The sequence below is a fragment of the Micromys minutus genome (assembly GCF_963924665.1).
Source record: "Micromys minutus genome assembly, chromosome: 10".
In the NCBI taxonomy this organism is placed as follows: Eukaryota; Metazoa; Chordata; class Mammalia; order Rodentia; family Muridae; genus Micromys; species Micromys minutus.
In genome coordinates this window covers 24,630,677-24,657,336 of record NC_137979.1, presented here as the reverse complement: position 1 = coordinate 24,657,336, position 26,660 = coordinate 24,630,677, and the positions used below count along the sequence as shown (strand labels likewise).

General features: G+C 41.4%; 1 protein-coding gene across 2 annotated transcripts; it reads left to right on the top strand.

Annotated features, from left to right (window-relative positions):
- Positions 1-1,238: 1,238 nt before the first annotated feature.
- On the top strand, positions 1,239-20,074 carry ASPA (aspartoacylase). Of its 2 annotated transcripts, XM_080923394.1 has the most exons (7): positions 1,239-1,298; positions 3,230-3,492; positions 7,783-7,978; positions 9,085-9,178; positions 11,884-11,991; positions 16,387-16,496; positions 19,438-20,074. In XM_080923394.1, the coding sequence occupies exons 2-7, from the start codon at positions 3,260-3,262 to the stop codon at positions 19,633-19,635; spliced, it is 939 nt and encodes a 312-aa protein (XP_080779520.1). In that variant the 5' UTR covers positions 1,239-1,298; positions 3,230-3,259; the 3' UTR covers positions 19,636-20,074. The 2 variants fall into 2 exon arrangements, with proteins under 2 accessions (XP_080779520.1, XP_080779521.1); XM_080923395.1 differs by lacking the exon at positions 1,239-1,298 and having other exon boundaries at positions 3,130-3,492; positions 19,130-19,538.
- Positions 20,075-26,660: the final 6,586 nt, after the last annotated feature.

Sequence of the window (26,660 nt, the reverse complement as noted above, 5' to 3'; positions counted from 1 at the left end):
GGTAGATATCTTCACTCAAAGAGCATGTTCTCTGATTTCCCTGTCTTCTGGCTACCCAACATAGCTGAAGGGAATTGGAATGAGCTGCTATGGAGGGATGCTTATTAGAAAATGCCTAGAAGAAAATAAAAACATGTTAGTTTCTCTGTCAGGACAGGATAAGGAATAAACTTTGAATAGGATCATTTTTAATTTGGAAAAAGGCTTCAACAAAATGTCTGGGGGGGGGGGACACTTAGTCACCATGATTCCAGATCCAATACTTACCTAAAACGTGAGTATAATAATTTTCAAGGAAGTGGAGTTTGGCTTGATATGCACATACATAAATGTGTACAGTACATAATCAACCCCCCAAAAAATAATAATTTTTTATTCTTAAAAGGGCAAGGGATGGGGTATGGCTCAATGACGGTTATTGCCTAGACTGTATGAAACCCTGGGCTGGATCGGGGTGGGGGAGGGGAGAAGAAAGGAGTGAGTCACAACTTTACCTCTAGTGAGATCAATAACCTGTACTTCATCTGTAAAGAATGCAGACGTGAGCAATATGGAATCTTTGCTAGCAGTCTGTGAGCTCATATACTCTACCCCGGCTCTGTTGTGGTTATCGTTCATCTCCACCTAGACTGTTGATCAGGATGGATGACAGCAACAGAGCCACAGAAAAAGGGTAGAATTAGAGCTGTAATTGTTTTATTGCCTGACTCCTGAGCAACTGCATTATCTATAAGACACTTTTTTTTTAACATATAGGACAGGGACTCCTTCTTATTGTCTGCCCTAGCTAGTATTAGCTGTCTTCCTAACACAACTGAGAATCATCTGAGGGAGCCTCAGTTGAGGAACTGCTCAGATCTGATTGATCTGTGGCCATGTCTGAGGAAGATTGTATTAATTAATAATTGATCTGGGAGGTCCCAGCCCACTGCGAGTGGTACCAGCCCTCCTAGCAAAACCCTGTCAAAACAATAACAACAACAAAACCTACAAATCGGTAGTTATGGAAGTAACACTTTTTTAAGGTTTTTTTTTAATAAATAGATGATAACTAGGAAGGATTTTATTCAATATGCTATCAGTTCTATGAGCTCTCAAAAAAAAATAATAGAGAAGTAGACTGGTTTTGGCAGGTGCTTTGGGAAGCAGAGTTGGTGCTTTGGGAAACCAGGAGTTAAAACTCTTGGAAGTTAACTTGGTATAAGAAAGTGAACGCCTCTGCTGCCCCGGTTCTAAGCAAAAGCTTTCGTTTTCTAGTGAAGCTTCCTGCAGGAGACAAGCTGCACGCAGTAAGGAAGGTATGTATGAGAGTTGCCGGTCACCAGCTGCCCAGGAAGCTAGTTACTCACGTGAATGTATCACAGAGACTTCAGAAACGTGAAAGTGCACTTCAAAGTGCTGACCTGTTAAAACTCCATAAAACAAGCCTCGAAGTTTCAGTCATTGGTGCCTGCCATGAATGAGTTACTGAGGCAGTGTTTCCATAGGGACGAGGGCAAAGGGCAAAACAGACCACAGGTCAGCAGGAAAGGAAGAAAATGGGGAAAGATGGTAATAATTCACCACAGTAAAATCACAGGAGCAGGAGAACTGTCTACTCTCTACACTTGCCTGTTTTCATCACTGTGAAGTGTTTAGTGTATGCTGAGGGAGAAAGGAAACCAAAGGCTACAGGAACTTTGTCTTAGATTACAGCAGTAATTTTGATGTGTAAGCAGACTTGACTATCTCTGCATTATAATCTCTTTAAAAACAAAAAGGATTGAGGCACTGACTTATTAATTACTATGAAACATTTTGTATGTCCACCATGCATTTGGTTTGTGTTTCTTGCAATTCTGCACTGTGCTGGCTGTTTATGTGAGCTCTAAAAAGCAAAATTAGAAGTTTAGAGGAATCCAAAAATAACAGAGTCACCCTGTTGTCCTGTGGCAAACACTGGCCTTAATGAGAAACATGGCTCCTGGGCCTAGCTTTCTTTTATGTAACTGTGGAAACTTAATCGAGCTGAGTGTTTCTTTCCTTTATCCTTGCAATGAGGACATCTCCCCATTATAACTCATAAAGTGAATTTATGGATAAAGTAAGCAGATGTCCGTGAGGGAGAATTATAGAGTAACCTGCTCTGTATAGTAAATCATTGCTTTATTGTATATCCTTATGAAATTTATGAAATAACACCATATATGAAAACATATAATATTTCCTGTACATTAATGTTCTTGGCTTTCTGGGTGATTGAGAATGAAATCAAGTGTGATTTGGCTCAGAGTTATTTCTCCAAAGTTATGTAATCATCTTATCCTGGATTAGTTCCCCTAGTAAGACCCCCTTTAGAACAACACATTGCAGAAGAAATTCTTTGATGACAGTAAATGAAATCATGTCTGTAAAACTCATGTGATGTATATTTTCAGGCTTTTAAGAGATTTAAATATTACTGACAGCTGCTTTTTATTTGGTATTTAGACTATTTTTTTTTTAAAAAAAGACATCATGGAATTACCAAAAAAGTAATTTAAAAACAATTTCTATTTCATTCATTATTTGTGTGTAAGAGACAGAAAGGAGAAAGAAAACAGACACACATATGTGGTGGTCAGAAGACAACTTTCAGAAGTTGGTTCTCTCCTCAGGATTGAACGCAGCAACATTTTTGCTTGCTGCATTTCTGCCATGTTCTGTGTCGCCAACCATATCATGATTGGGCTCTTGTGCCTCTGACTGTGGACAGCTATGCTGAAAGAAAGGATGCTGTTCAAGAGGAGGTCAGAGACAACAACGTTGCAGATCAAGAAAAGTGCCTTGCTTACTTTGAAAATGTTTTTAAATGTCAGTGGAAACAGAAACACTGAATAAACCACATTGTTATGTTGGGAGGATTAAGCTTAATGTGGTATTATTTTATAAATACTCATTCTGAACAGAAAACAATTTTTATAGCAGGGGACACTAACACAATTGTACTTCGATCAGCTGACCATCTGAGGGCAGTTAACAGCTGCATCTCGATCCTTGATCCTTGCATATTTTAATCCAAATATGGTCAAGGGAGGGATTACAGAAGGGAGTGTCCATAGAGTAAACAGGCTCTGGAAGTTGTGACAGAAACAGTCGTGAAGTCAGTTCGCAAGAGAGCTCTGTATTTTTCACTTCTCACTTAGATCTAAACTAGGAAACTTTTCTCAGAAGTTAAGCGTCCTTTGACCTCCTCTCTTCTGAATTGCAGAAATCAGACCAGATTTTGGTATTTGGTAAAATGACCTCTTGTGTTGCCGGAGAACCTATTAAAAAGATTGCCATCTTTGGCGGGACTCATGGAAATGAACTGACAGGAGTGTTTCTAGTTACTCACTGGCTAAAGAATGGTGCTGAAGTTCACAGAGCAGGGCTGGAAGTGAAACCATTCATTACCAACCCAAGAGCAGTGGAGAAGTGTACCAGATACATTGACTGTGACCTGAATCGTGTTTTTGACCTTGAAAATCTTAGGTAAGATTGTTCTCTATTGTCTGAAAGTATATATGGGTGAGAAGCATTAGTCATTGGGAAAGAAAACATAAAAATGTTACTGGTAAGTAGTCAGATCCATATGTAGGGGGTCCATGGTGAACAGGATCACTTTCACTTTTAATCATGCTGCGTAAAGAATTATGCAGTTCCCCCAAACTGGCCATTCACGTGCTGTTGTAAACTTTCTAAAGCATGAGGCCCTTCTGAAGCTCCTTTTCGCTGTATGCCAACAAATAAGAAATATCTATATTTTTGACTCATGTGACCTGAAAGACACATATATAATCTTCTGCATAGATTTGTGTTGAGCAACATGTAAAAATAAAAATCTAAATTAGTCTCAAAAGAAATAAAAATAAATGACTGGTTATTATACTAGTAAACATACTGTTGTGTGGGAAACTCACCACTATGCTTTCTTGCAGGTATGTCTTCCTCACTATGTCCAGTGAGGAAATTATGACATTTTAATTAGTATTTTTCAAATAAAAGACTGACTAAGCACCCACAGCCGGGGAGCAACAGGGTGGTCTGTGGCGGGGGGGGGGGGGGGGGGGGGGATAGACAAGCTTATCTCTATCACTTAGATCTTATCAACATTGAGGAAACTGAGGGCCGAAGGCGCTTCCTCTGACCTTTTCAAATTTGGGTTGAGGTTTTAGGCCTGCCCTGGCAGGATTGGTCTTGAACTTGTTGGCTGGAAAGTACTAAGCTGAGCTAGAGAATTCCTAGGTCCAGTCTAACCACAGAACAAAAAAATGTAAATAAAGCAAAATTTGCCTTTACAAAGTATTTGTTTTGCAAGGAAGTTACAGGGATACTTTGTGCTCTAGTAATTTTATTAGCATAATTTAAATTCCAGAAATACTTTTATCTTCTGACTGAGATTATATCAGGGCAATTAATGTTTGTTTGCCTAAAATAGCTATTATCGACCTTATTACAAGTCATATTTGTTGAGGAATGAATCTTTTAACCTGCATATTAACTTCCCAAAAGACTGAAGTGGGCTAGGATGAGTGTTTTAACTAACAATAGCCAATAGCAGCTTCTCGAGACTGTGGCACTTTACATTGGATTCACATTCTCTTTCTAAGTCTTAACACTCCAGAGGCTAGACAGCTCTGTCTCATGGTGGTTATGAAAATCTTGAGGTAAATAAACCAGTGAGCCTCTCTGTGGCCTCCTCTGAGCTGCTGCCTTTTCCTACACTCCTCATTTCCATGGTGACACTATTACCCACAAGTTCCTTACAGAAGCACCCTTAGAAACCCTTTGTCTGGTGTGGTAAGTCCTCCCACATACTCTTTACAAGAACTCCACAGAGCAGCCAGGCTTTGCAGCACAGGTCTATAATACCACCTACCCAGGAAACCAAGGCAGGGTAAGGCCAACTTGAGCAACTTATCAAGATCCTGACTTAATATAAATAATTTTAAAAGTGGACTAAGGATGTGTCTCAGATGGGAGAATACTTGCCTAACGTGGATAAGGCCTGGGTTTCTCTCTAGTACTATAAAAACATAAAGGAACTCCACAAAGTCAGCCTTCCTCTGTGGACAGATAACAAGCCTCTTGCCGGATCTACATGCATCCAGTTTGACCCAGGCTTGCTCCCGTGTATTCTTCATGTGGTGACTGAAGAATTCACTCTTGTGTAGAGTGACCCTTGCATAGAGTTTTCTGCCGTTCCCCTACTGGAAGCTCTCTTTAACTCTCCTGTCCAGAATCCAACAGCAGCCTACTGTGATAGTGCAGCTCTTGTAGCAATGTGGCTGCTGGTGCCTCACAAGGTCTGACCCGATCTGTTCTTGCAGTCTGCTCCTGTGGGACTCTTCCAGTGGTAACTGGACCCCAAGCTTGCGAATTCAGAATGCCCACTGTCTCCCAAAACTCAAAACATTAACTCCGAGCATCTGAGTGGGCAGTGATGCCATTTACCCAAATGGAAATAAATGGGTTCTGAAGTGATGTCATGAACTAATATGAACTTATCAGGAGTTAACTTTGTAAATGCATCTCCGTGTGTGTGTGTGTGTGTGTTGTATATTGAATTAAGAACTGTATTTGATTGCAAATAGAAACTTAAGAATGGCAATCTAAACAAGTGTTTCCTGTTCATAAACAGTATGTCCAAATGTAGGTGACCCAAGGCCAGTGCTCTCTGATGTCTCCAATGCCTTGGGCTTGTCTCTCTCCCGCCCTGCTGTATTTCACCTCACATGGGCTTTTTTTTTTTTTTTTTTTTTTTTTCTTTCATAGTCACAAAATGATTTCCAGGCAGTAAAGACTCTGGTACAAACTATTAAAAAATAGCTAAGTAATAGAAATGTATGGACTTGTGTTTTTAAAATATGGTTGAGAGACTCAGTAGAGAAGTATAAGTTTAAACCATTATCATGTATAGAACAACCTAGAGGTTCTACTCCCTAGACACACTGAGAGGCTGGATGAGGTACTGTATAGGGCATAGGCAGCAGGGACAGGCAGTACTGTGCACAGACACATGCAGGGACAGGCAGTGCTGTGCACAGACACAGAGACATGCAGGGACAGGCAGTACTGTACACAGACACATGCAGACACAGGCAGTACTGTGCACAGACACAGAGACATGCAGGGACAGGCAGTACTGTGCACAGACACAGAGACATGCAGGGACAGGCAGTGCTGTGCACAGACACAGAGACATGCAGGGACAGGCAGTGCTGTGCACAGACACAGAGACATGCAGGGACAGGCAGTGCTGTGCACAGACACAGAGACATGCAGGGACAGGCAGTGCAGTGCTGTGCACAGACACAGAGACATGCAGGGACAGGCAGTACTGTGCACAGACACATGCAGGGACAGGCGGTGCTGTGCACAGACACAGAGACATGCAGGGACAGGCAGTACTGTGCACAGACACATGCAAGGACAGGCGGTGCTGTGCACAGACACAGAGACATGCAGGGACAGGCAGTGCTGTGCACAGACACATGCAGGGACAGGCAGTACTGTGCACAGACACAGAGACATGCAGGGACAGGCAGTGCTGTGCACAGACACAGAGACATGCAGGGACAGGCAGTGCTGTGCACAGACACAGAGACATGCAGGGACAGGCAGTGCTGTGCACAGACACATGCTGGGACAGGCAGTACTGTGCACAGACACATGCAGGGACAGGCGGTGCTGTGCACAGACACATGCAGGGACAGGCGGTGCTGTGCACAGACACATGCAGGGACAGGCGGTGCTGTGCACAGACACATGCAGGGACAGGCGGTGCTGTGCACAGACACATGCAGGGACAGGCGGTGCTGTGCACAGACACATGCAGGGACAGGCAGAGGAAAGGAGAAGAAACAGGTGAGATAATAAAAACCATGAGTAAATAGTAAAAATCTTTGTAAGTTTTTGTACCTCTAAGATTTTGTTTAGACGGCCCCCAGCCTGTAATTCTAGCTACTTGGGAGGCTGAGGCAGGAGGCAATCCTCCATCATTGGCTCCAGAATAAATTCAAAGCTAGCCCGTTTGAGAGTGTTGCATTTCGATCACTTACCAACACTTGTTCCAGAAAAATGCATGGAAGTATGTTTGTATAAGTTTGTGGTTTGTCATTTGTAAACTGTGTCCCAGACCCACTAGTCATTCCCAGTCTTCAGTATAAAATGTCCAGTAAAGACATGAGCGCCAGAGTTTGACTCCCTTGTTTCACTAGAACTATGGTGCTGAAGTCGATGGTCTTCCCCAGAATGAATACGCAGTGCACCATAACTACAAGAAAGTGCTTATAAAAAGGAAGGGTAGATTTTATTCAGGGTTGAAGTCACACAGTAAATTTTGTTTGCAAACCTCTACCTGAGACCAGCCACATAGATAAACCTAACACGTCATAAGCGCGTCAGTGCAGTATAGAGTCAGCTAGAGAAAAAGGTGCAGAAGTTTTTTTTCAGTTGCAGAGGTTTCCGGTAAGTTTTCGTGTCCCTCATGGATTTGCTTTGTTTTGCTTTCAAGAGAGTGTTTTTCTGTGTGTAATCCTGGCTGTTCTAGAACTCTTTCTGTGTAGACTGGACTCAAAGATCCACCAGATCTACTTCAGACATCCACCTGCCTCCCTCCCTACTGCTGGGATTTAAGACGTGTGCCACCACTGTCTGGCCTCCCTCTGGGTGTTGACGCATAAGGTTTAGCTGGTTCTTTGTGTACTGTTTCTGTTGTGTGTTTATGTTATTGTAGCTAGCTATAAACATTGTTCATCTTTTTTCTTTCTACTAAAACAGCAAAGAGATGTCTGAAGAGTTGCCATATGAAGTGAGAAGGGCTCAAGAAATAAATCACTTATTTGGTCCAAAAAATAGTGATGATGCCTACGACATTGTTTTTGACCTGCACAACACTACTTCTAACATGGGTTGCACTCTTATTCTTGAGGATTCTAGGAACGACTTTTTAATCCAGATGTTTTACTACATTAAGGTAATCTCAGTGTTATTGTATTATACTAGGGTCCTTGCTTTTAGGTCATTGAAAGACGTCAGGAAGACCTGAACAAGAGAAATGGATTGTGTTCCATAGTGAGTGGGAGGCTGGATGAAGTGCAGTACGAAGACACAGAGGCGGTGGTGCCAGAAAGAAGACAGTAAGATGACAGACAAAGGAGTAAAATCATAAAACATCTGTGCACACTTGAATTTACAGAGCTATAAATCTATCCAGATGGCCACCAAACATGCAGTATCTGTTAAAACTAAGTAAAATAATACCAACATTTTAAACTGTACAGTTGATGCATCTCAATCATGAAGCCTTAGGAAGATCATGTAGAGACCACTCAATGTTGACTAAAGCCCTAGGATAAAGAGACTTGGCTTCATAGTGTCTTGCCCTTGGCCCATTTGGTTTCTGTGCACTGGCACACCTCTGCGTGTTTTATAAGTGCATCAAGACTTCAACCCTGGCAGAGAAACAGTGTCAGGCCCAGGCACTTCAGCAGAGGTTCCAAAAGTGTGGTCCACTGTGTCCTCCAGAAGCTGGAGGGGCGGAAAATGATAGAAAGGAACCAAGGTGGGGGATACAAGCTAATACCTCAGGAACAGAGATGAGCTCAGTCTACGTAGTGATACTCTGTCTTAAATAAAATAAACCTAGAGACCTGGCTCAGACTCTCATAGAACTAAGCAGAAGTTGTGGGGGGAATCACCCAATATCTGTAGAGATATAAACCATATGTGGTAAGTTTTAGAATTAAGACCAGTATTCTGCTAAACCATTAAGTGTAAACAAAGATGAAAGCAAAAATAGCCAAATGTGTTCAGAAATATCTGTTTCCTGTTTTTGGTTTGCATCCTGGAGTATTGTTTTGTGGACATTTTGCCCATAAAGCTGTTACAATTTGATTTTATATGTAATTCTTTTGTATGGTTTCAAAGGTATAACATTGGACTTTAGAGAACACTTCATAAGGCTGTCTAGCCAATTTCAATTATGAAGTAAGGCATATTGAAGGGACTATTAACTTTGTAGCAGCCGAGAGAACAAAACATTCTTTGCATACTAAAAAAGATGTTTTCAATTTTGTTCAGACTTGCATGGCTCCATTGCCCTGCTCCGTTTATCTCATTGAGCATCCTTCCCTCAAATATGCAACCACCCGTTCCATTGCCAAGTATCCTGTTGGTAAGTCATACTTCCTGCTGGCACGGGTAAAGAAAATACCGTCTGACTGAAACATAAAGAGCATGTCTCACTACCTCCCTACCATTGATCTTATTGCTGTCAGATAAGCAGATTCACTACCTTCGGCAAACCCTAACCTTACCTAATTTCCTGAGTTTCTCTGAGCAAATCTCTATTTATTCTCATTTCCTGTAACACTTAGACTTTGAAATTAGTCTGACATTCTCCTTAATCCCAAAACTCATATGGAGTAAATTCTATGAATGCCTCTCAGACCCAACCCCATTGTTATTGCAAGCATTTGTATATTTTATAAGTATTTGTATGTCTGTAACAGAACAAAACTGTGCTATGTGCTAGGACCTGACACACAGTCTCCAAGGGCTTGGTGGAACTTTAACCAGATAATTACTCCATAGTGGCAAACAGCTAAAGTAGGGGTAGCACCATTCTGTTTCCTAGGAGATCTATTAGCATAACTAATTATCTACAGAATGTACTGTAAAGAAAACTGCTACCACAACTTGAACCTATTTTGTTAGATCTCAGAAGTTTTAACAAAATAATTTTAAAGAGTTGACAATATAAGCAAAAAAAAAAATTTAAAGCTCTATTTAAATAGTGATTTTTGTTACATGGTTAAAGTAATTAATTTATTGTTATAGTTAGAGAAATATATCCAAAATGTACATAACATTGGCTAAATATCCAATATCCTTACGTAGTTTAAATAAACCAAAGCTTTGGCCTGAGGATATAGCTCAGTGATAGAGTTCTTAGCTAGTATTCTAATACTTCAAAATAAATAGAACTAACAGATAGACAGGCAGATAGATAGACCAACAGACAGACAGATAGGCAAGAATAAAAGTTAACAGTGCCTAAATAATACAGTATAGGCTGTGGGTGTAGCTCAGTAGAAAACCACTTGCACCATATTTATGTAGGCTGTCAGTACCTTCAGCACTGCACGAATAATAGTAACACAGGACCAACAGCATGCTGTCCTCTGACACTGAATAAAACCATAAGGCTTCTGAAGTCTCACAGATCCATCTTAATCTATGATGTTTATGGTCAATGCTTTTTTCTGAGTTAGAACAAGTGTCTGCTAATATGTTGGTCCTCGCAAATAGAGCTAAATTTTAAAACATTTTAACCTGGGAAACTATAACTTTCTTTTTGAACTGTTTTTATTATTGTTGTTTACATTTCAAATGCTGTCCTCCCTTCCAAATCCCCCTTCCCAGTCTCCCTTCCATGAATCCCACATCCTATACCCCTCTCCTTTTCCTCTAAGATGGTTCTCACCCACCCACCCACTCCCACCTTACCCCTCTAGTATCCCCCTTCTCTGGGGCAACAAGCCTCCACAGGACCAAGCACCTTCCCTCCCACTGATGCCAGATAAGGCAGTCCTACTACATAGGTAGTGGGAGCCATGGACCTGCCCGTGTGTGCTCTTTGGTTGGTGGTTTAGTCCCTGAGAGCTCTAAGGGGTCTAGTTACTTGATACTGTTGTTCTTCCTGTGGGGTTGCAATCCCCTTCAGCTCCTTATCCACTAACAACAAGATATGTTTTGGTTGAATAGAAAAAGACTACATTGGCAAAGGGAGATCACTGGTCCAGTGAGGGCACATTTTCCCAATGTACGGGAATGCCAAGGCACTGAGGTGGAGGGTGATTGGGAGAGGGTGCACCTTCATGGAGATATGTGGAAGGATGGGAGTGGGGATAACATTTGAAATATAATACAAAGAGTATATAATAAAAAAATCATCTTCTTCATTCCCACTCACACTTTTAAAGGGTCAAAGTGGACACAATCAAATTTGATAATTCAAAAATATATATATAATAAGTTTTAATAGATTGGGAAATAGTAGAAATGAGTAAAAATAAGATGAGGGTAAAGGAATTTATGAATTGATGAATGGAATGAGGATATGCAATATTACAATTGGCAAATAGTTTAAAGAATGGAGAAAGTAGTGTTAAAGGGATGAGTGTGTGGGAAGCTGGACAGGAGAAAGGGGCAGACAGGTTGTTTACACAGGGGTATTTTATAGGATGAGGATGGATGCCTAAGCAACCACTGGAAAGACATGGTACTTATTGGGATAGAGTAAATGAATATAATTCCATAGAAAGTGAAGACCACTGCACCATCTTATCAGTAAGATATAGTTACACTGTTATAATAAAGGCAAGGATGTTGCTGAAATGCCAAGTGAACTAAACCCAAAGCTTGGTTAACTAGACTTCTGACTACACACACACTCCTTCCTGCTAAGGTGACTGAAGTCTATGACAGTTTCTCTTTGTAGCAGTCTGTTTCTTGTCAGCCTCACTTACACTCCATCTTTTACTGGGTAATAAGGTTTTCATGTTTTCTCAATACTGAAGAAATAAAAAAAAAAAAAAATAGTTCTTAGTTGAGCTCAACTCTGTGGGTTTCCATGTTCTGTACTTACGCTGACATTGTCTCTGTTAATTTCTATATTATGTCTCTGTTAATTTCCATATTATGTCTCTGTTAATTTCCATATTATGTCTCTGTTAATTTCCAATATATATCTCTGTTAATTTCCATATTAGACAGTCATATCACACTGGGATCTATATCTTTATATTTTTAATGATTAATTTTCTCAACATATTCTACTATGTATGTAAAAGTGATTGTGTCTTCTTCTGTACATAGGCATAGAAGTTGGTCCTCAGCCTCACGGTGTTCTGAGAGCTGATATTTTAGACCAAATGAGAAGAATGATACAACATGCTCTTGATTTTGTACAGCATTTTAATGAAGGTGAGTGGTGGGTGGCAACTGTCTCCTATGTTTACGTACATGGCTTAAATATGGGTGGGGTTGTCTGCAAAATTTAACCACTTAAAATAGAAATAGTAGTAGCATCTAGGTTATGTTTGTCATGTTTATAATCTTAGCTAGATCTTTCTCTCTCTGTCTCTTCCTCCCTCTCTTCCATCTCCCACACTCTGTCTCTCACTTTCTCCAGGCTCTCACTACATAGCCCAGGCAAGACTTGAACTCTCAGTGCTCCTGCCTCCATTTCCTGAGGGTGACAGATGTTTGCCACAGTCAGTTTCTAGATGCATTTTGAAGATTGCCTTTTTATTTCAACAGTTCTGCAGAGAATGACAAATAGACACATTCAAGGAAAGCAGCTGTCAAATCTCCCAAGTAAAGTCATTTCCCTTTTCCACTAAGTTCTGTTTTAAACAGCAAAGACAGATGAGGTCCACCCCTGCTATGAGGATCTGTGAAGGCTAATGGATACTGGGGAGGGAGAGACATTTTCTTCAGTGGTGTAGCAACTTATAAATTGTCCATGCTTCTGTAAATTATCCCTCACCATGCTCCTATAAGCAACCCTGAGGAAACTTTGTGCATGAGAAAAAAGACCCAAAAGTAGAAAGAGCAGAAAAGGGTGAACAGGGAGTGAAAATAATAGAGATTATGGAGAATCAATATGATCAAATTATATCACATACACACTTGAAAATAAAAGCCATCATTGTATACGGCTAATATTTGCTAGCTAAGGATATAGAAAAATACTAGAAAGTTCAAGTGTCCAGTAAACATAAGATGTTCAGGATCATGGGTAATCTGTGGAATACAGTCAAGTGACAAACCTTTCATTCATTAGATTAAGAAAATATTCAAATCTGATTATAGTTGTGATATCAAATGTTGGCAAAGCTATAGAAAAAGAAAATACATTCATTACCTTCTGCTGAACATGTGATTTGGTAAAGATCCTTTAATGTTTCCTATTTTTATATTCTCTTCTATATTTTGTTCTACATCCTTTTTAAATTTTTATTATCTATTGTTATATAGGAAAAATATGTATGTGATGTATAACCATGTGTTTGTGTGTCCCAGTCCATGTGAGGACTTTAAATCCTGCTCTAGCACTCTCTGCCTTATTCCTTTACAACAGGCTCTTTCACTGAACTAGCTAGGCTAGGCCGGCAGTCACAGACTGGGCAGTCTTTCTGGTTCCTTCCTTTAAATGTCTCCAGGCACTCATGGCCACATCTCACTTTTTACTTGGGTACTAGGATTCAAGCTTAAGTCCTCAAGCTTGCTCCACACGCACTCTTACCACTGAGCCCTCTCTGCATCCTCAGTAAATCCTCCCTAAAATATACAGATCTCTGACCCAGAAACTCCCTGCCATAAAGAAGCACAACCATGTGCACATCTCGTGTGTTACATAAGGGCTGACTACTACTGCTTTGTCTCCAACGATAAAACAATGGAAATGACCCAAATGTTCAACACTGTGAAGAATTAAACTAAAATTGGACAAGTCTTCAAAAACATTAACTTTTAAAAAGCATGCTGTTATTTTTTAGTAAGTAAAATGGCCCACTAGGTACCACTACTTGGTCTGTAGGCATAAGGACCTAAGCTTGAATCTTTAGCACCACATAGAAAGCCAAGCGTGGTTGAACATGCCTGTAACCCCAGCACTGTGGGACAGAAACCAGAGGATCCTGGGATCTCACTGGCCAGCAAAAAATATCAAGCTTCCTGTTCTTGGAGAGAACCTGTCTCAAAGCAATAAGATAGGAAGTGACAAAGGACAACACTCAACATCCTGCTGTGACTTTCATATGTACGCGTATGGGCGCACACAGCCACACACATACACATGCACACACATAGCAGACCAAACCATACAATAAACAAACTGAGTTTAAAAATAATAATAGCAAGCTAAGTGTGATAGTGCATGTCTGTAATCAAAAGCACTGAAGTAGAAAGTAAGTGAGTTCAAGACCAACTTGGGCTACACAGTATAACCCCACCTTTACAGTGAATTTATTAATCACTTGCCAGAGAGAGAGAGAGAGAGAGAGAGAGAGAGAGAGAGAGAGAGAGAGAGAGAGACAAAACACGCACATGTGTGTGTGTGTTCATATATATAGGAAAAGCTCTAGAATAAAGCATCCTAAGCTGTAATGGTGATTGCTAGGAAGAGCTAAGCCAGGTTAACCTTTAGTTATAGTCAGCAAGAAAGATATGTGTATATATTATGTCTGTAATTAACTGGATAGTGACTGGTGAAGAGTTAGTTGAGTGTATCTTCTGTACATCTGCTCTCTTACTCAATAAATCAAACTGTACTAAGAAGTGTAACAATTACACAACAGTTTGCTTTAAAATTAAAAAGAAAAACTTTTTTAAAAATATCAGAATCTCAGAGATGTCCAGTGCAGATAGTTCCATTAGGCTGCATTGAGGAATATGTAGTTCTGATGATGTAACTAGTGTGCAACTCAAAGCTTGTGGCAGGTATTGCCCCTTAGCTTCAGGTATGTGCCTTCTGTAATCAAAAGAGCTTCTGCACTTGGTAGTCCTTTGACCTTCAGAAAATCAGTTCTCACCACCCTTGTCTAAGGATGGGTCTGTGTTGTCTTGTGGAACTGGTGTTCAGAAGCTCAGAACATTTGCACAACAGAACCTCAGATACCACAGTGTGAAACCACAGTGTATTTAGAAATTATACATCCAGGTAGAAGCCCACAAACCTGACATGGTGTCTTAGTATTATGTTGCTGTGAAGAGATGCCATGACCAAAGCAACTCTTATAAAAAGAAAGCATTTAATTGGGGCTGGCTTCCATTCAGAGGTTTAGTCCATTATTGTGGTGGTAAGCAGGGTGACATGCAACAGACATGGTGCTAGAGAGGTAGCTAAGAGTTTTACATCTGGATAGGCAGGCAACAAGAAAAGAGAGAGATGCTAGGCCTGGCTTGAGCTTTTGAAACTCCAAAGTGCACTTCAAACAACATACTTCTTCCAACAAGGCCACACCTCTTAATCCTGTCAAGAAGTGCCACTCTCTAATTACCAAGCAACATATATATGAACCTATTGGGACTATTTTTATTCAAACCACCACACATGGCTTACAAGTCATAGCCTGTGTTTCCTTTAATATGAATGTGGAGTAGTAACTACACAACACTCCTCTCTACCCCTACATTATCCAAATAGCTCTTCTCTCTTCTTTAATCTACTTGGCCTTGTAAATTTTTTTATAGCCCAAAAGCTTGAAAAAGACTAGCACTCTGAGCATGTGTCCTTACTACTCTTGGGAACCTCTCATGGCCATTGTATGACTCAGTCTGTACTGACCTCCTGGAAAAGGAAAGGTCATAGTATCAAAATCTCAAGGTCCCCAGATAACAATCACACAAATCAAGCTATAGCCTATGAAATGCCAGACATGAGAGTGGGTTATCCCAGATCAATGAGCAGCCAGAGAATTGCCAGCTCACCTTTTGAGTGTCAACAAGACAGTCAGCAATAAGCCGAAACCAGTCTAAACCAAAAGAGCTGCCTGCCAACCCATAGAATCACAAGCTCGACATAGAAGTAAATCCTTTAAGTTGCTAAGTTCTAGGTTAGTGTGTTACATAACAAAAGCCAGCTAGAAGGAACAGCAGATCTCCCCATATCAATTCCTCTCTAAGAAAAGACTTCCCTCTAGGCTCCCACTACAGCATACTCTAGACCCTCCATCAGACACAGGTTCCAATATTTGCTTAGAGATTACATCCTCTCTCTGTAAATGAATCTTGCTAATACTTCTCTTCACTGGGTTGCTCAATTTTGCATCATCTTTTGGGTTGAACTTACTGTTGGACAGATTCCCTGCATTTGAAGAGCTCCCTCCTCAGGAGTTATCAAATGTGTAATGCCCTTAGTTAAGACAAATACCCATTATGCTGACAGCAGCTAGTTCACTGATCATCTTTGTGAAGACACCCAGTCATAGGATAGCAGAAGGAAGAGTTCTGCCATAAGTTCATCCAAACTTTCATTTGACAGGTAATGAGCTCAGGCCTACAGAAGGCCACCTTGTTGTTTTAAGAACGCACAGATAGGAAAACCAGAAGAAGAGAGCCCAGTGACCCTGGCACATGGTCCTAGAAAACACTGATAGGTGAATCTTCTGTTTCTGCCTCTGTCTCTCACAGGTTTGTGGAAAGCGTACTGGTAGGAATAATCACAGTGTTTGGCCTTTTGCTGTTTATGAGTGTCCATAACTGATTTGTAGCACTCTTCACTTTCTGCTGGTCTTCCTTCCTTAAAGTGTCAGCTTCCTTTTTCTAGAACATTTCTTTTTAGCTGTGATTAACATGTCTCACTTCTTTCCATAGGTAAAGAATTCCCTCCCTGTACTATTGATGTCTATAAAATAATGGAAAAAGTTGATTATCCAAGGAACGAAAGTGGAGATGTGGCTGCTGTTATCCATCCTAATCTGCAGGTAACATTTGTTTCTTTGAAATACTGAAAATAATAATATTCTACTTTGGTCAATTTGACCATTCAAACAGCATTTTGTGCACATCAGCTTATTGGTGTTTAAAGAATCGTATCAGTCTACTTCCCGTTGCTGTAATGAAACAACAAATACAAACAACTAATTCATAGGGAAGCATTGCTCTGCTCACCGTTCTGTAGGTTCCAGTCCACGAGTCACCACAGTACTGGGGCTGTGGCAGGAGCATGCGGTAAGGCAAACTGTGCAAACAAGGACATAAATTGACTGCAGGACAGGACCACAGCCCCCTCCAAATTCCTCAGTGACCTAAAGGTTTCTCACAAGGAGCCTTTTCCTAAAGACCCACATCTTTTCTTAATAGCACCACTCTAGAAACCAAGCTTCTAACACCTGTACTGTGAAGGAAAATACCCATCCCAACTGTGGCTGGGAGGGAGATATCCTTATCTCAGTACTCAACACATATGGAGTGTGCTGGCTCTAAAGATACATCCGTGAGTGTGGCCTATAGTGTCATGTGACTGATAGTCTCATGTGACAGTGAAGTCTAGTGTACTATCTAGAAATGATAATGGCCAGATACTGTACGCTCATAATGAGGAGAGAGAGGCATCTAGATAAGACTTCTAGGATAGAAAATTCCTAGCCATGTGCAGTGGGTGAGGAAAATTATATACATGGGCTTCTAATTTTGTTTTGGTTTGCTGTTTTTTGAGACAGGATTTTTCCACTGTTGCCCAGACTGGCTCGAAGTCCTGATCCTAGTATCTCAACCACACAAAGTTGGGATTATAGTAGTGTGCCACCACACCTTAATCTAGCTTTGAGTTTCTAAGCCCTTATATTCTTAAATCAGAATAGACATGAGCATGGCGTTATGGTACAGACTGATAACTGTAACACTTGGGAAGCTAATGCAGCAAGATTACAGATTTGAGGCCAGCCTAGGCTATAATGGGAAACCTTATCTCCAGAAGAGAAGCGATGGGAGATAAGGAAGGAGTGACATGAAAGGAACAAAAATTCAGAAATGTCCCACAGATGCACAACTATGCATGACAGATCTCCTACTAGTGATTTTCACAACTGGCCACATAGTTGACACTTTACTGACCTTGTTTTTCTGGAACATTCCTGCCATCCTCCCATGACTTTCCTTGGAATCCCAGCACCACCTCTGGCCTGATTTAATCAACAGATTAGTCAGAGTTAAGGAGCTCTCGGGAATTAGGAGAAGCCAAAGGAAAGGCAGGGAAAAGAAGGTCCCAAACACTACAACACCCACTCCCAATGTATAACCTTAACCCAGAGGTGAAAGAGACCTAGAAGACTAGCCGAGCAAAGCTTCTCAACCACAAGAACAAATTACATACAGAGCTTTTTTTTTTTCATTGAAAATAGAGATCTCTCTCATACAATACCTCCAGATCACATTTTTCCCTCTCTCTACTGCTCCCAACTTCCTCCCTTCTCCCCAACATTCACTCCCCCTCAATTTCCCTTCAGAAAGGAGTGCTTTCTCAAAGAACAGTGCCAAGAATGTCAGATAATTTGACATTACTGGCTTGAGTATCCGTGGTTGAAAACCACTGATCCAATTCAAATCCCTACTTAATGACTCTAATAGCCATCAGGCAACCTCATAAAACATCCGGCCCACAAATTCAGACCAATAGAGCATATCCTGCCTTTAGCTTCATAGAAGCTGAATAGAAACCAAAGGGAGCCAATGAGCAATGGCTTTAAAAGACAGAGTGTGTAGAGAGGAAGAAATCCCTATGATGTAAGCCCAGGAGACAAAGGCCAGCTGACAGTGCCACACCAGCCTGAAATGTAGGACTGTTCAGGTGTATTCTCATCATTAACATTAAAAAACAATATGATAAATACATGACAAAATCTTAATATAGCCACTGAACTAAATAATATGTAATTAAAATTGATAATACCTGCAAAAAATTACAAAAGTAATACTAGGGAGACTGAGAAGACTGGCTGAAGACAGTAACCAACTAGATCAGTGCCAGGTCCCAAAAGTCAGGAAAGATCATTAGAGTTGCTAGATCTCCAGCCAGGTCTGGTGGCACAAGCCTGCAGTCCCAGCACAAAGGGAAGCTAAGGCAAGAGGAGCACACTTTCAAAGGCCTTCCTTGGCCATAGTTCAGAGCCAGCCTGAGCAAACAAGTGAGACCTTGTCTCAAAGTAAAAGATTTAAAATTTAAGGCTTTGTATAACTCAGTGATAGAGCTAGCATGTGTGGTACTGTGAAGCCAGGTCTTATAGCCTACACACACACACACACACATACACACACACACACACACACACACACACACACACACACACACAAAAGAGAGATTAATAGGTTCATGTTCTCAGTAATACTTGGAATAGCTACTAAGCCTGTTTTCCCTGAATTCTGTGTTTCTGAGATAAGGCCAGGTCCACTCACTGGTTCAAGAGCATGTTCCCTCCCAGGTGATTATAAAATTCAGCTAGGGTGGGAAAAGGGACTGGGCAGCTCTTCTCAATTTCAGGCAATTTATTCACATGAAGATTGGTGTTCAGTAGGCCTCAATGGGAAGTGAAATTCTACTTTTCTGACATACTCTCAGGTGATGCCGATGCTTCTGGGAAAGGTTGGAAATGCAGAGGCCCAGGCTCTGCCCAGGCCTAGAGAACCATCCTAGCCAACTCCCAGGTGCTTGGGAAGCACAGGAAAACTAGAGATGTTCTAGGGCTTCTGTGATCAGAAGCATTGGTGTTAGAAGACTCACATACTTCTCAATATTCCTTTTATGTCTCTCTTTAATAAAAAATGTCTTTTTAATGGACAGTGTTAGTTATCTACAGCCTGATGGAATAAATTAAAAATAGGAGAAAAACCCAAACATAATTTATGTATTTTGATGTCTCCTGAGAGGATCAAGACTGGAAACCATTGCACCCTGGAGATCCTGTGTTTGTGTCTCTTGATGGAAAAGTCATTCCACTGGGTGGAGACTGTACCGTGTACCCAGTGTTTGTGAATGAAGCTGCATATTATGAAAAAAAAGAAGCATTTGCAAAGACAACAAAACTAACACTCAGCGCAAAAAGCATCCGCTCCACTTTGCACTAAAAAATCTCTGCAAGTTCACAGTTATGGGGAGTCTTACAAACCTCAGAAACTCTGTAAGCACTCCGAGACCAGAGTGCCTTATTCTAGATTTTCTCCTCAGCTCCTGGCCCCATGCCTCAAACAGTAAGCATTCATTCAGGCCAGGTTCTGAAAGGAAAGAATAAAATAATGAATGCCTTTCAAATATATTTTGGATGAGCTGTGTATAAGAGGCAGGCAAGTGTGCTTCTTGTTTCTGTATTAGTCTTTACACATTACGTTCTGACAGCTTAACATTGTTAACTTTCACACTGAAATACATGCTATGTGCATCTCCGTATATAGTGAGACAGACTGAATATATGTTTTCAGGTAACACATAAGTGCTACTCAAAACCAATAGTACAAACTTAGTGTTTTAAGTTCTGATATGTGAATTAATAACAGTGTATTAAACGTCAATCCCATAAACTCTAGTGATGGCTGTGATATCTGTAGGCAGCTGAGATCTTTCTGCAGATGAGATGTGGAAGGAAATGGATACTGGGTATAACGTCGCTGCGTGCATACATCAAGAAACACTCCCTTCAAGGAGCTACTCATTATTCTGTAGGCGAAAAGTTTGAAAGAAATACATGGTTTGCAGCTCCCAGCTATCATTCTAAAAGAACACCATCACCCAAAATCAATCAACAGGGTATGATGGCCTGGTCTTTGGCAGTCCACACTAGTGGAAATGTGGCCCAAACTGGTGACTTTGGATCACAAACAAATACATGTATTAAGGAATTCTTCCATGTCTTAAATGACAAAATACTTTCCCTCTCATGAGCCTCCTTAAAATACTGTTTCCCTCTCCTTCCTGTCACCACAGGATGGCCACACCCCTTCCCTCCTCTCAAAAGCCACAGCAGTCATGTGAGAAGCATTTTTATCCCATAATTTGGACCCCAAGGAACCCACTTTTATGGATTCAGTATAACTATCAAAAATACTAACACTGATGTTGGACAGTGGCTTAGTTGGTAAAGTGCTCATCACACAAGTACAAGAACCTAAGTTCAGTCCCTGGCACCCAGACAAAATACCAGGCACAGTGGAGTACAACTGCAATCCCAGTTCAGGGGAGGTAAAGACGAAAAGTTCCCTGGGGCCAGCTAGCCATATAGCCAAGTCAGTTATCTCAACACTCAGAGACTGTCTCAAAAATTAAAGTGGAGAGGAACTGAAGATACTTAGCATGGGCCTCTTGTCTCCACAAATGTCCACACAGATATGAGCTCATACACACAAAAGTAATCAGAATAACGCATTAACTGGAATAGATACATAGATGTAGATAGGTGTACCAGTCAATGTCAGAGATTCAGTGCGTGTCCAGTGTACACACACATATGTTCATACATGCACACACACACACATACACATTATTCATCCAGAGATAACCCCACTAAGCCAATCTTACCCCCACATACAGTGTACTCAACATCTATTTTGTGCCTTGCCAAAATGAGTAATTAAAATATATTCTTCCTGCTGGATGTCGTAGCTAACATGTGACATGTAAATCAGCTTCTGCAAGTGTTGCCGGCCTCTTCGTCTCACGTATTGTTCTGGCTCTTCCTTACTTTTGGTATCCACTTTCTCTGAGCACACATTTATTCTACCTCCCTTTCTTGGCACATTCTGGAACGTAGGTGCCAGAGTTGAGAGGGGAGGAGGACAAAGGGGTGACTGGGTGAGATGGAGATTAAAATGCTCTGAGCACACAATGAAAGCTGGGTTGCATTTTGAAGGAGCAGAGGACAGAGCAAGATCATTCTGGGAGGGGAAATCTCAGGGTGCAAATAAGCTGAGGGAAAGAAAGCGTATCTGTCAGAGTACAACAGTGTGAAGGGACAGAGAAGAAAGAGAACAGATGAGTCTGGAGGTCTCGGGGGAGGGAGAGGCAGACCAGGAAGGGCCTTTTGTGTTAACCTTGAGTAATGCTGAAATGTATCGGGCCCTAGGCACTGAACTAAGTGCTTGTACCGCTTAACCCTCACAGTGATGCCCCAGTTGGTATTATTATGATCGTCCTCTTATAGATGCAGGACCTGAACAGACATGTAGATTGTTCCAGATTCAGTCAAAACAAAAGTAGCCAAAAGCCATAAAAACCACACAGCAAATAAATGATATAACCTGAGCTGGAGACATGGCTCTACAGTTAGGAGCATTGGTTATTCTTTTAGAGAACTTGGGTTCAGTTTTCATCACTCACATGGTGGCTCTCAACTATCTGTAATCCCACTTCCAGGTTATGTGACACCCTTTTCTGGCCTCCAAGGGTATCAGGCAAACCTGGTGCACAGACATGCTTGTAGCCAAAACACCCATTACCCCACCCCCAAAAAATTTACAGGCTGTTAAGAAGATAAAGGTGCTTACAGCCATGACTAGCAATCAGAGTTTCATCCCTGGGATCCACATGGTGGAAGGAAAGAACCCACTTCTGGACATTGTCCTCTGACCTTTACATATGTGTTGTGGCTTATACATGCATATGCACACACACACTCTCTCCCTGAATACATGTGAAAATTTAAAGATTCACATTTAATTAAACAGCACCCATTCAGCATAACATAGCCATAGACAAATCGTATATTAGTAGAAATTCTGAAGACTATAAAGATTGAATAAAAAATTTAGACTTGATAGAAACCATCAATTCTGCAAACTGAAACCGAGGCAATTTAAAATGCACATTTTAACTTTTGTAATTAAAACTGATGGAGGAATAAAGTCTGATCTGGTGAGTGTGAGCCCATCTGGAAGGATTCTCTGGAAGAATGAGCTATTGAAATCCCTCCGACAGAAATAGGGAGCCATAGACAGCCGCTGTGGCAGGAAGAGGAACAGTGTGCAGAGGCAGAGAGAGGAACTCTGGGGGCTACAATGATACCGGCCACAGTGCATGTCAGAAACACTCCGAGGTTGCTGGACCAGGGCATGTCTGAAAGGCCTGTGCACATCCCCCAACAAAAAGCCTGTGGAAAAATGGCTTCTTAGGGGACTCCCAAAGCTTCTTGATATCTCCACATTCCCATCTACACCGTCTTCAGGAGGCTTGTCACTTACCTGCACACAGCACTTTTCTATCTTCCACCTTAACACGGCCACACAAAGCTTCGAGAAGTAATTCCTTAACATGTACCAAGTCAGTGAGTGACAGGTGAACTCCCATTCGGGATGTCATAGTGCTCAGCACTCCCATGGTGATTTTGCAGTTCTTAGCACTTCAGGGCTTTGGGGTGGATTTTACAACCCTCTGGTAAAAGATTCCAGTCAGGGCTGCCACACAGGCTTGGTAGGTTTTACAGTGAACAACATGAACGTGCACCATTCCGTATTCACAAAATAAAGAGCACTGACCAAAATGTTACATCTTAACCAAAACAGAGGACTGACACTGAGTTAGGCCCAGGAAAATGATAGAGATTGGATTTGAAAACCAAGTCAAACAAAACCTGGAGTCTGTGGGAGATTGCTCTGTTACAAACTGGAAAAGCAATTACTAGAGCCACTGTATCGTTTGATAGGCTAATTTGGCTCAATGCAAGCATTCCTTTTTATGAAATAAGTCTATTAAGTGGAAAAATTAACTTCCACCATCATGAAATGGCCTAAGAATTCACAAGGAGGGCTGGAGAGATGGCTCAGCCATTAAGAGCACTGACTGTTCCTCCAGAGGTCCTGAGTTCAAATCCCACAGCAACCACATGGTAGCTCACAACCATCTGTAATGGGATCTGATGCCCTCTTCTGGTGTGTCTTAAGACAGCAACAATATACTCATACATAAAATAAATCGTTTTTAAGCACAATTTTCCAGGAATCTTTAAAAAATAAAAAAGGATCCACATGGGAATGGTGGTAGTGCATGGGTGTGGACACAGCAAAACCCCAGGCTTGATGATCACAACTTGAAAGTGTCCCCAGTGGATGGTTTCCATCTTCATTGCCAGCTTGGAGACTGAACCAGCTCTTGGAGACATAGAGAGGGAGGTGACAGAGTCACAGTAACAGGTCTGAGGTGGCTACTGAAAAATAGAACCGGACAGCTGACGAATTTTTGAATTTTCTAAGATTTATTTTTATTTTCTGTGCATTGATGTTTTGCCTGCCTGTATATCTGTGTCAGATCCCCTGGAACTGGAGTTACAGACAGGTGTGAGCTGTCGTGTGGGTGCTGGGAACTGAACCCAGGACCTCTGGAAGAACAGCCCGTGCTCTTAACCACTGAGCCATCTTCCAAGCCTAAGATAAATCTTTTTAAAAATAAAACAAAGTTGTCAAATAACTAAAATGGGAGTTCAGATGTGTGTGCACTTTGACACATGTAGACACTACATGAAGTTCACGTGTAATACAGCATGCTGATCAGGGTCCAGGAGAAATGCTTTAGATCCAACATCAACCTTCCTTTTATCATTCCTGTTACAAAACACTCTAGGACTTCTAGTTGGTTTTTTTATTTATACAAAGCAAAGACAGAAACATGGCCATAACATGACAAAATAAATATTTATTAGAAATCAAAACAGTATTTCTTCAATGAGAACAAAGTAGTCTTACTCTTTATGATTTCTTAAGCATGTAGTTTTACACAAACAACACTAAAAACAAGTCCATAAATTAAGTTATACAAAGATCAGGCACATCCCATGAGACTTAAGACAATAATTCTGTGTTCGGAACCAAGATCACAGTAAATAGAAAATAAGGTAACAACATGTAAATCAATGGAAGTCAAGTATGGCTTACAGACTCTGGTGAGGGCCTGTCTCCCTGGGCCTCACCCAGAGCAAAAGGATAAACAGAGCCTCAATAATACTGTACTCTCTTGGGCAGAAGCCTAAGAGCTCAATGACTTCACAGTACAACTTCTACTCCTCCCCACACCAGGTAGGAAATAAGCACCCATGTTATTCCAGACAGACACGTGACATAATGTCTAGAATTCAGAACTCTTCCTGGGGAGCAGCTACTGCCTGAGCTTCCTCAGTCCCATCCCCGGAAAACCTCTTCCCCCTAAATCACTGAAATGTAAATCATGGAGTTTTAAGATGTCCTGATATGCCCAAGAGTCAGTGGTGTATGTGTATTCTTGCTATTTTTGTTGTTATTGTGTGGCTTTAGGCACATTTGACCTTTAGGCTTGTCATTAGGTTGTAAGGAGAACACTAACTTCCCAGTCATGAGGGGGAAAAAACTAGCCCCTAAATGTGGCAACTACAAAAAGATCCAATGATAAAAGCTGCAGAAAGATCCCTGTGGCTCAGAAATCAGGACATCCTAGCCTCGCCTGCTCTGACATGATTTGAACAAGTCTCTGTTCATTCCAGAGCATGAGTCTCCACGTGTATAATGAGAGATTTGGTCCTCTTGAGCAGGACGCCATTTGTTGTGATGTGTGCCCTTGCTTTCATGAACCTTCTTAACTTGACTCTCTGGGTTAAAAGCCTTCACTGGGGGAGGAGGTTCCACATTTCGATGAACAGCCAGCCTAGAAATGGGTTTGCCAACAAATTCCATCCAGATCCACAGAGAGTGGAGCCCCACGTGTAAGAAGCTAGTTATCTCTACCTGCCCAGCTTGCCGCACCTTCCATCCAAGTGGGAAATGCAGAGCTGTGTGGTTTTATCTACTGACTTCCAAGCCAACGCAAAGCTGGAACCCCGGCTCCCTAGAACCAGTGGTTGCCCTTCAAACAGGGACTTCTGCTCAGGATAACTCAAGGAGACTCCAGATATGGAGTGTTGGCCTGTAAAATGTCTAGGATCCTTAAGATTCACCTAATTGCTTTCTTCAACATCTTCCCAACAAGTGCTCAGCCCACTTCTTGAACAAACTCACGAAGCAGCTGTCTACTGAACTGAGCCAAAAGCTCAATCAATCTCACTACCTCTGCCCATCGGGAGCAATTCTCCTTCCCATGATGCCCCCGAAGGTTTTTGCTTTTCTAAAGACACATGCTCTGTCATCTTCCCCTACTTGAGTGTGATCTTTGAGCAATAAAGACGCCAGAAGGCTGAGCAGGTGGTGGCTGCTGCAGACTGGGCATCCACCCATGCCGTACCATCTACCATCTCTCCCCTACCCACAGCCATTCAGGATAGAAGGGCCAGCTTTCACCTGTCCAGCTAAGCTGCTAATTGGACTGTCTAGAATGAAGAAACCTGCCAGAGTGGACTGCATTGTCTGGTCTCTAGTCTGATTGGCTCAACAACTGCCAAGTGTTGTAAAGGCCCAGCTTATTTACAGCCCATTTAACATTAAAAACAATCTCCATAATCATCTATAATTCCATCTCCAACTTTTCTACATGAATCCCTTTACTAAATAACAGAAGAGTGTGGGTTGGGGTTGGGGGAGTATTTCAGTTCTAGTCATGGGAGAAAGTCTCCAGTCTTTACCTCGACTCCCCAAACTGACTCTGAAATTTCAAGGAGAAAAAAATAAAAATCTGAGGATGAGGATATGAAATAAGCCCTAAGTTTGGCAGACATTCTTTCCTCAGAAGCCTTCTACTACGGTTTCAGTGTTCACAGTTAACAAAAAGACACAATAGCAGTATGTTTTAGGCATCTTGCTCATTTCCCCGGTGGGAAACACTGGTGTATGCTGGTCGTCTTTGGTGTGTTATCTTCTCAATATCAATAGATCAGCTGCTATTTCTGTGTCAGATGAAGTGAGGCCAGCACTGATTGAGACTGAAAGAAGATGAACACCAAACCTTTCCCCCAGATCACAGATCACAGCCTGTGTCCCTCAGGCACTGTGATCATGACGAAAGGTTATTGTCCTATCCCCGGCCATCCTGAGGCCTAGTATATAATACTTACATTCAGTCCCAAAGCCCAAAATCGATTTGTTAGTTTTGAAAGTTGCCTACTTCATCTGAAGTAATTTTCATTCAAAACTGAAATGGCTTTTCTGAACTAAAAATAAAAACTTGGTGTCAGCCACACTACTAAAACATCTCTCAGTTGGAGATAGGT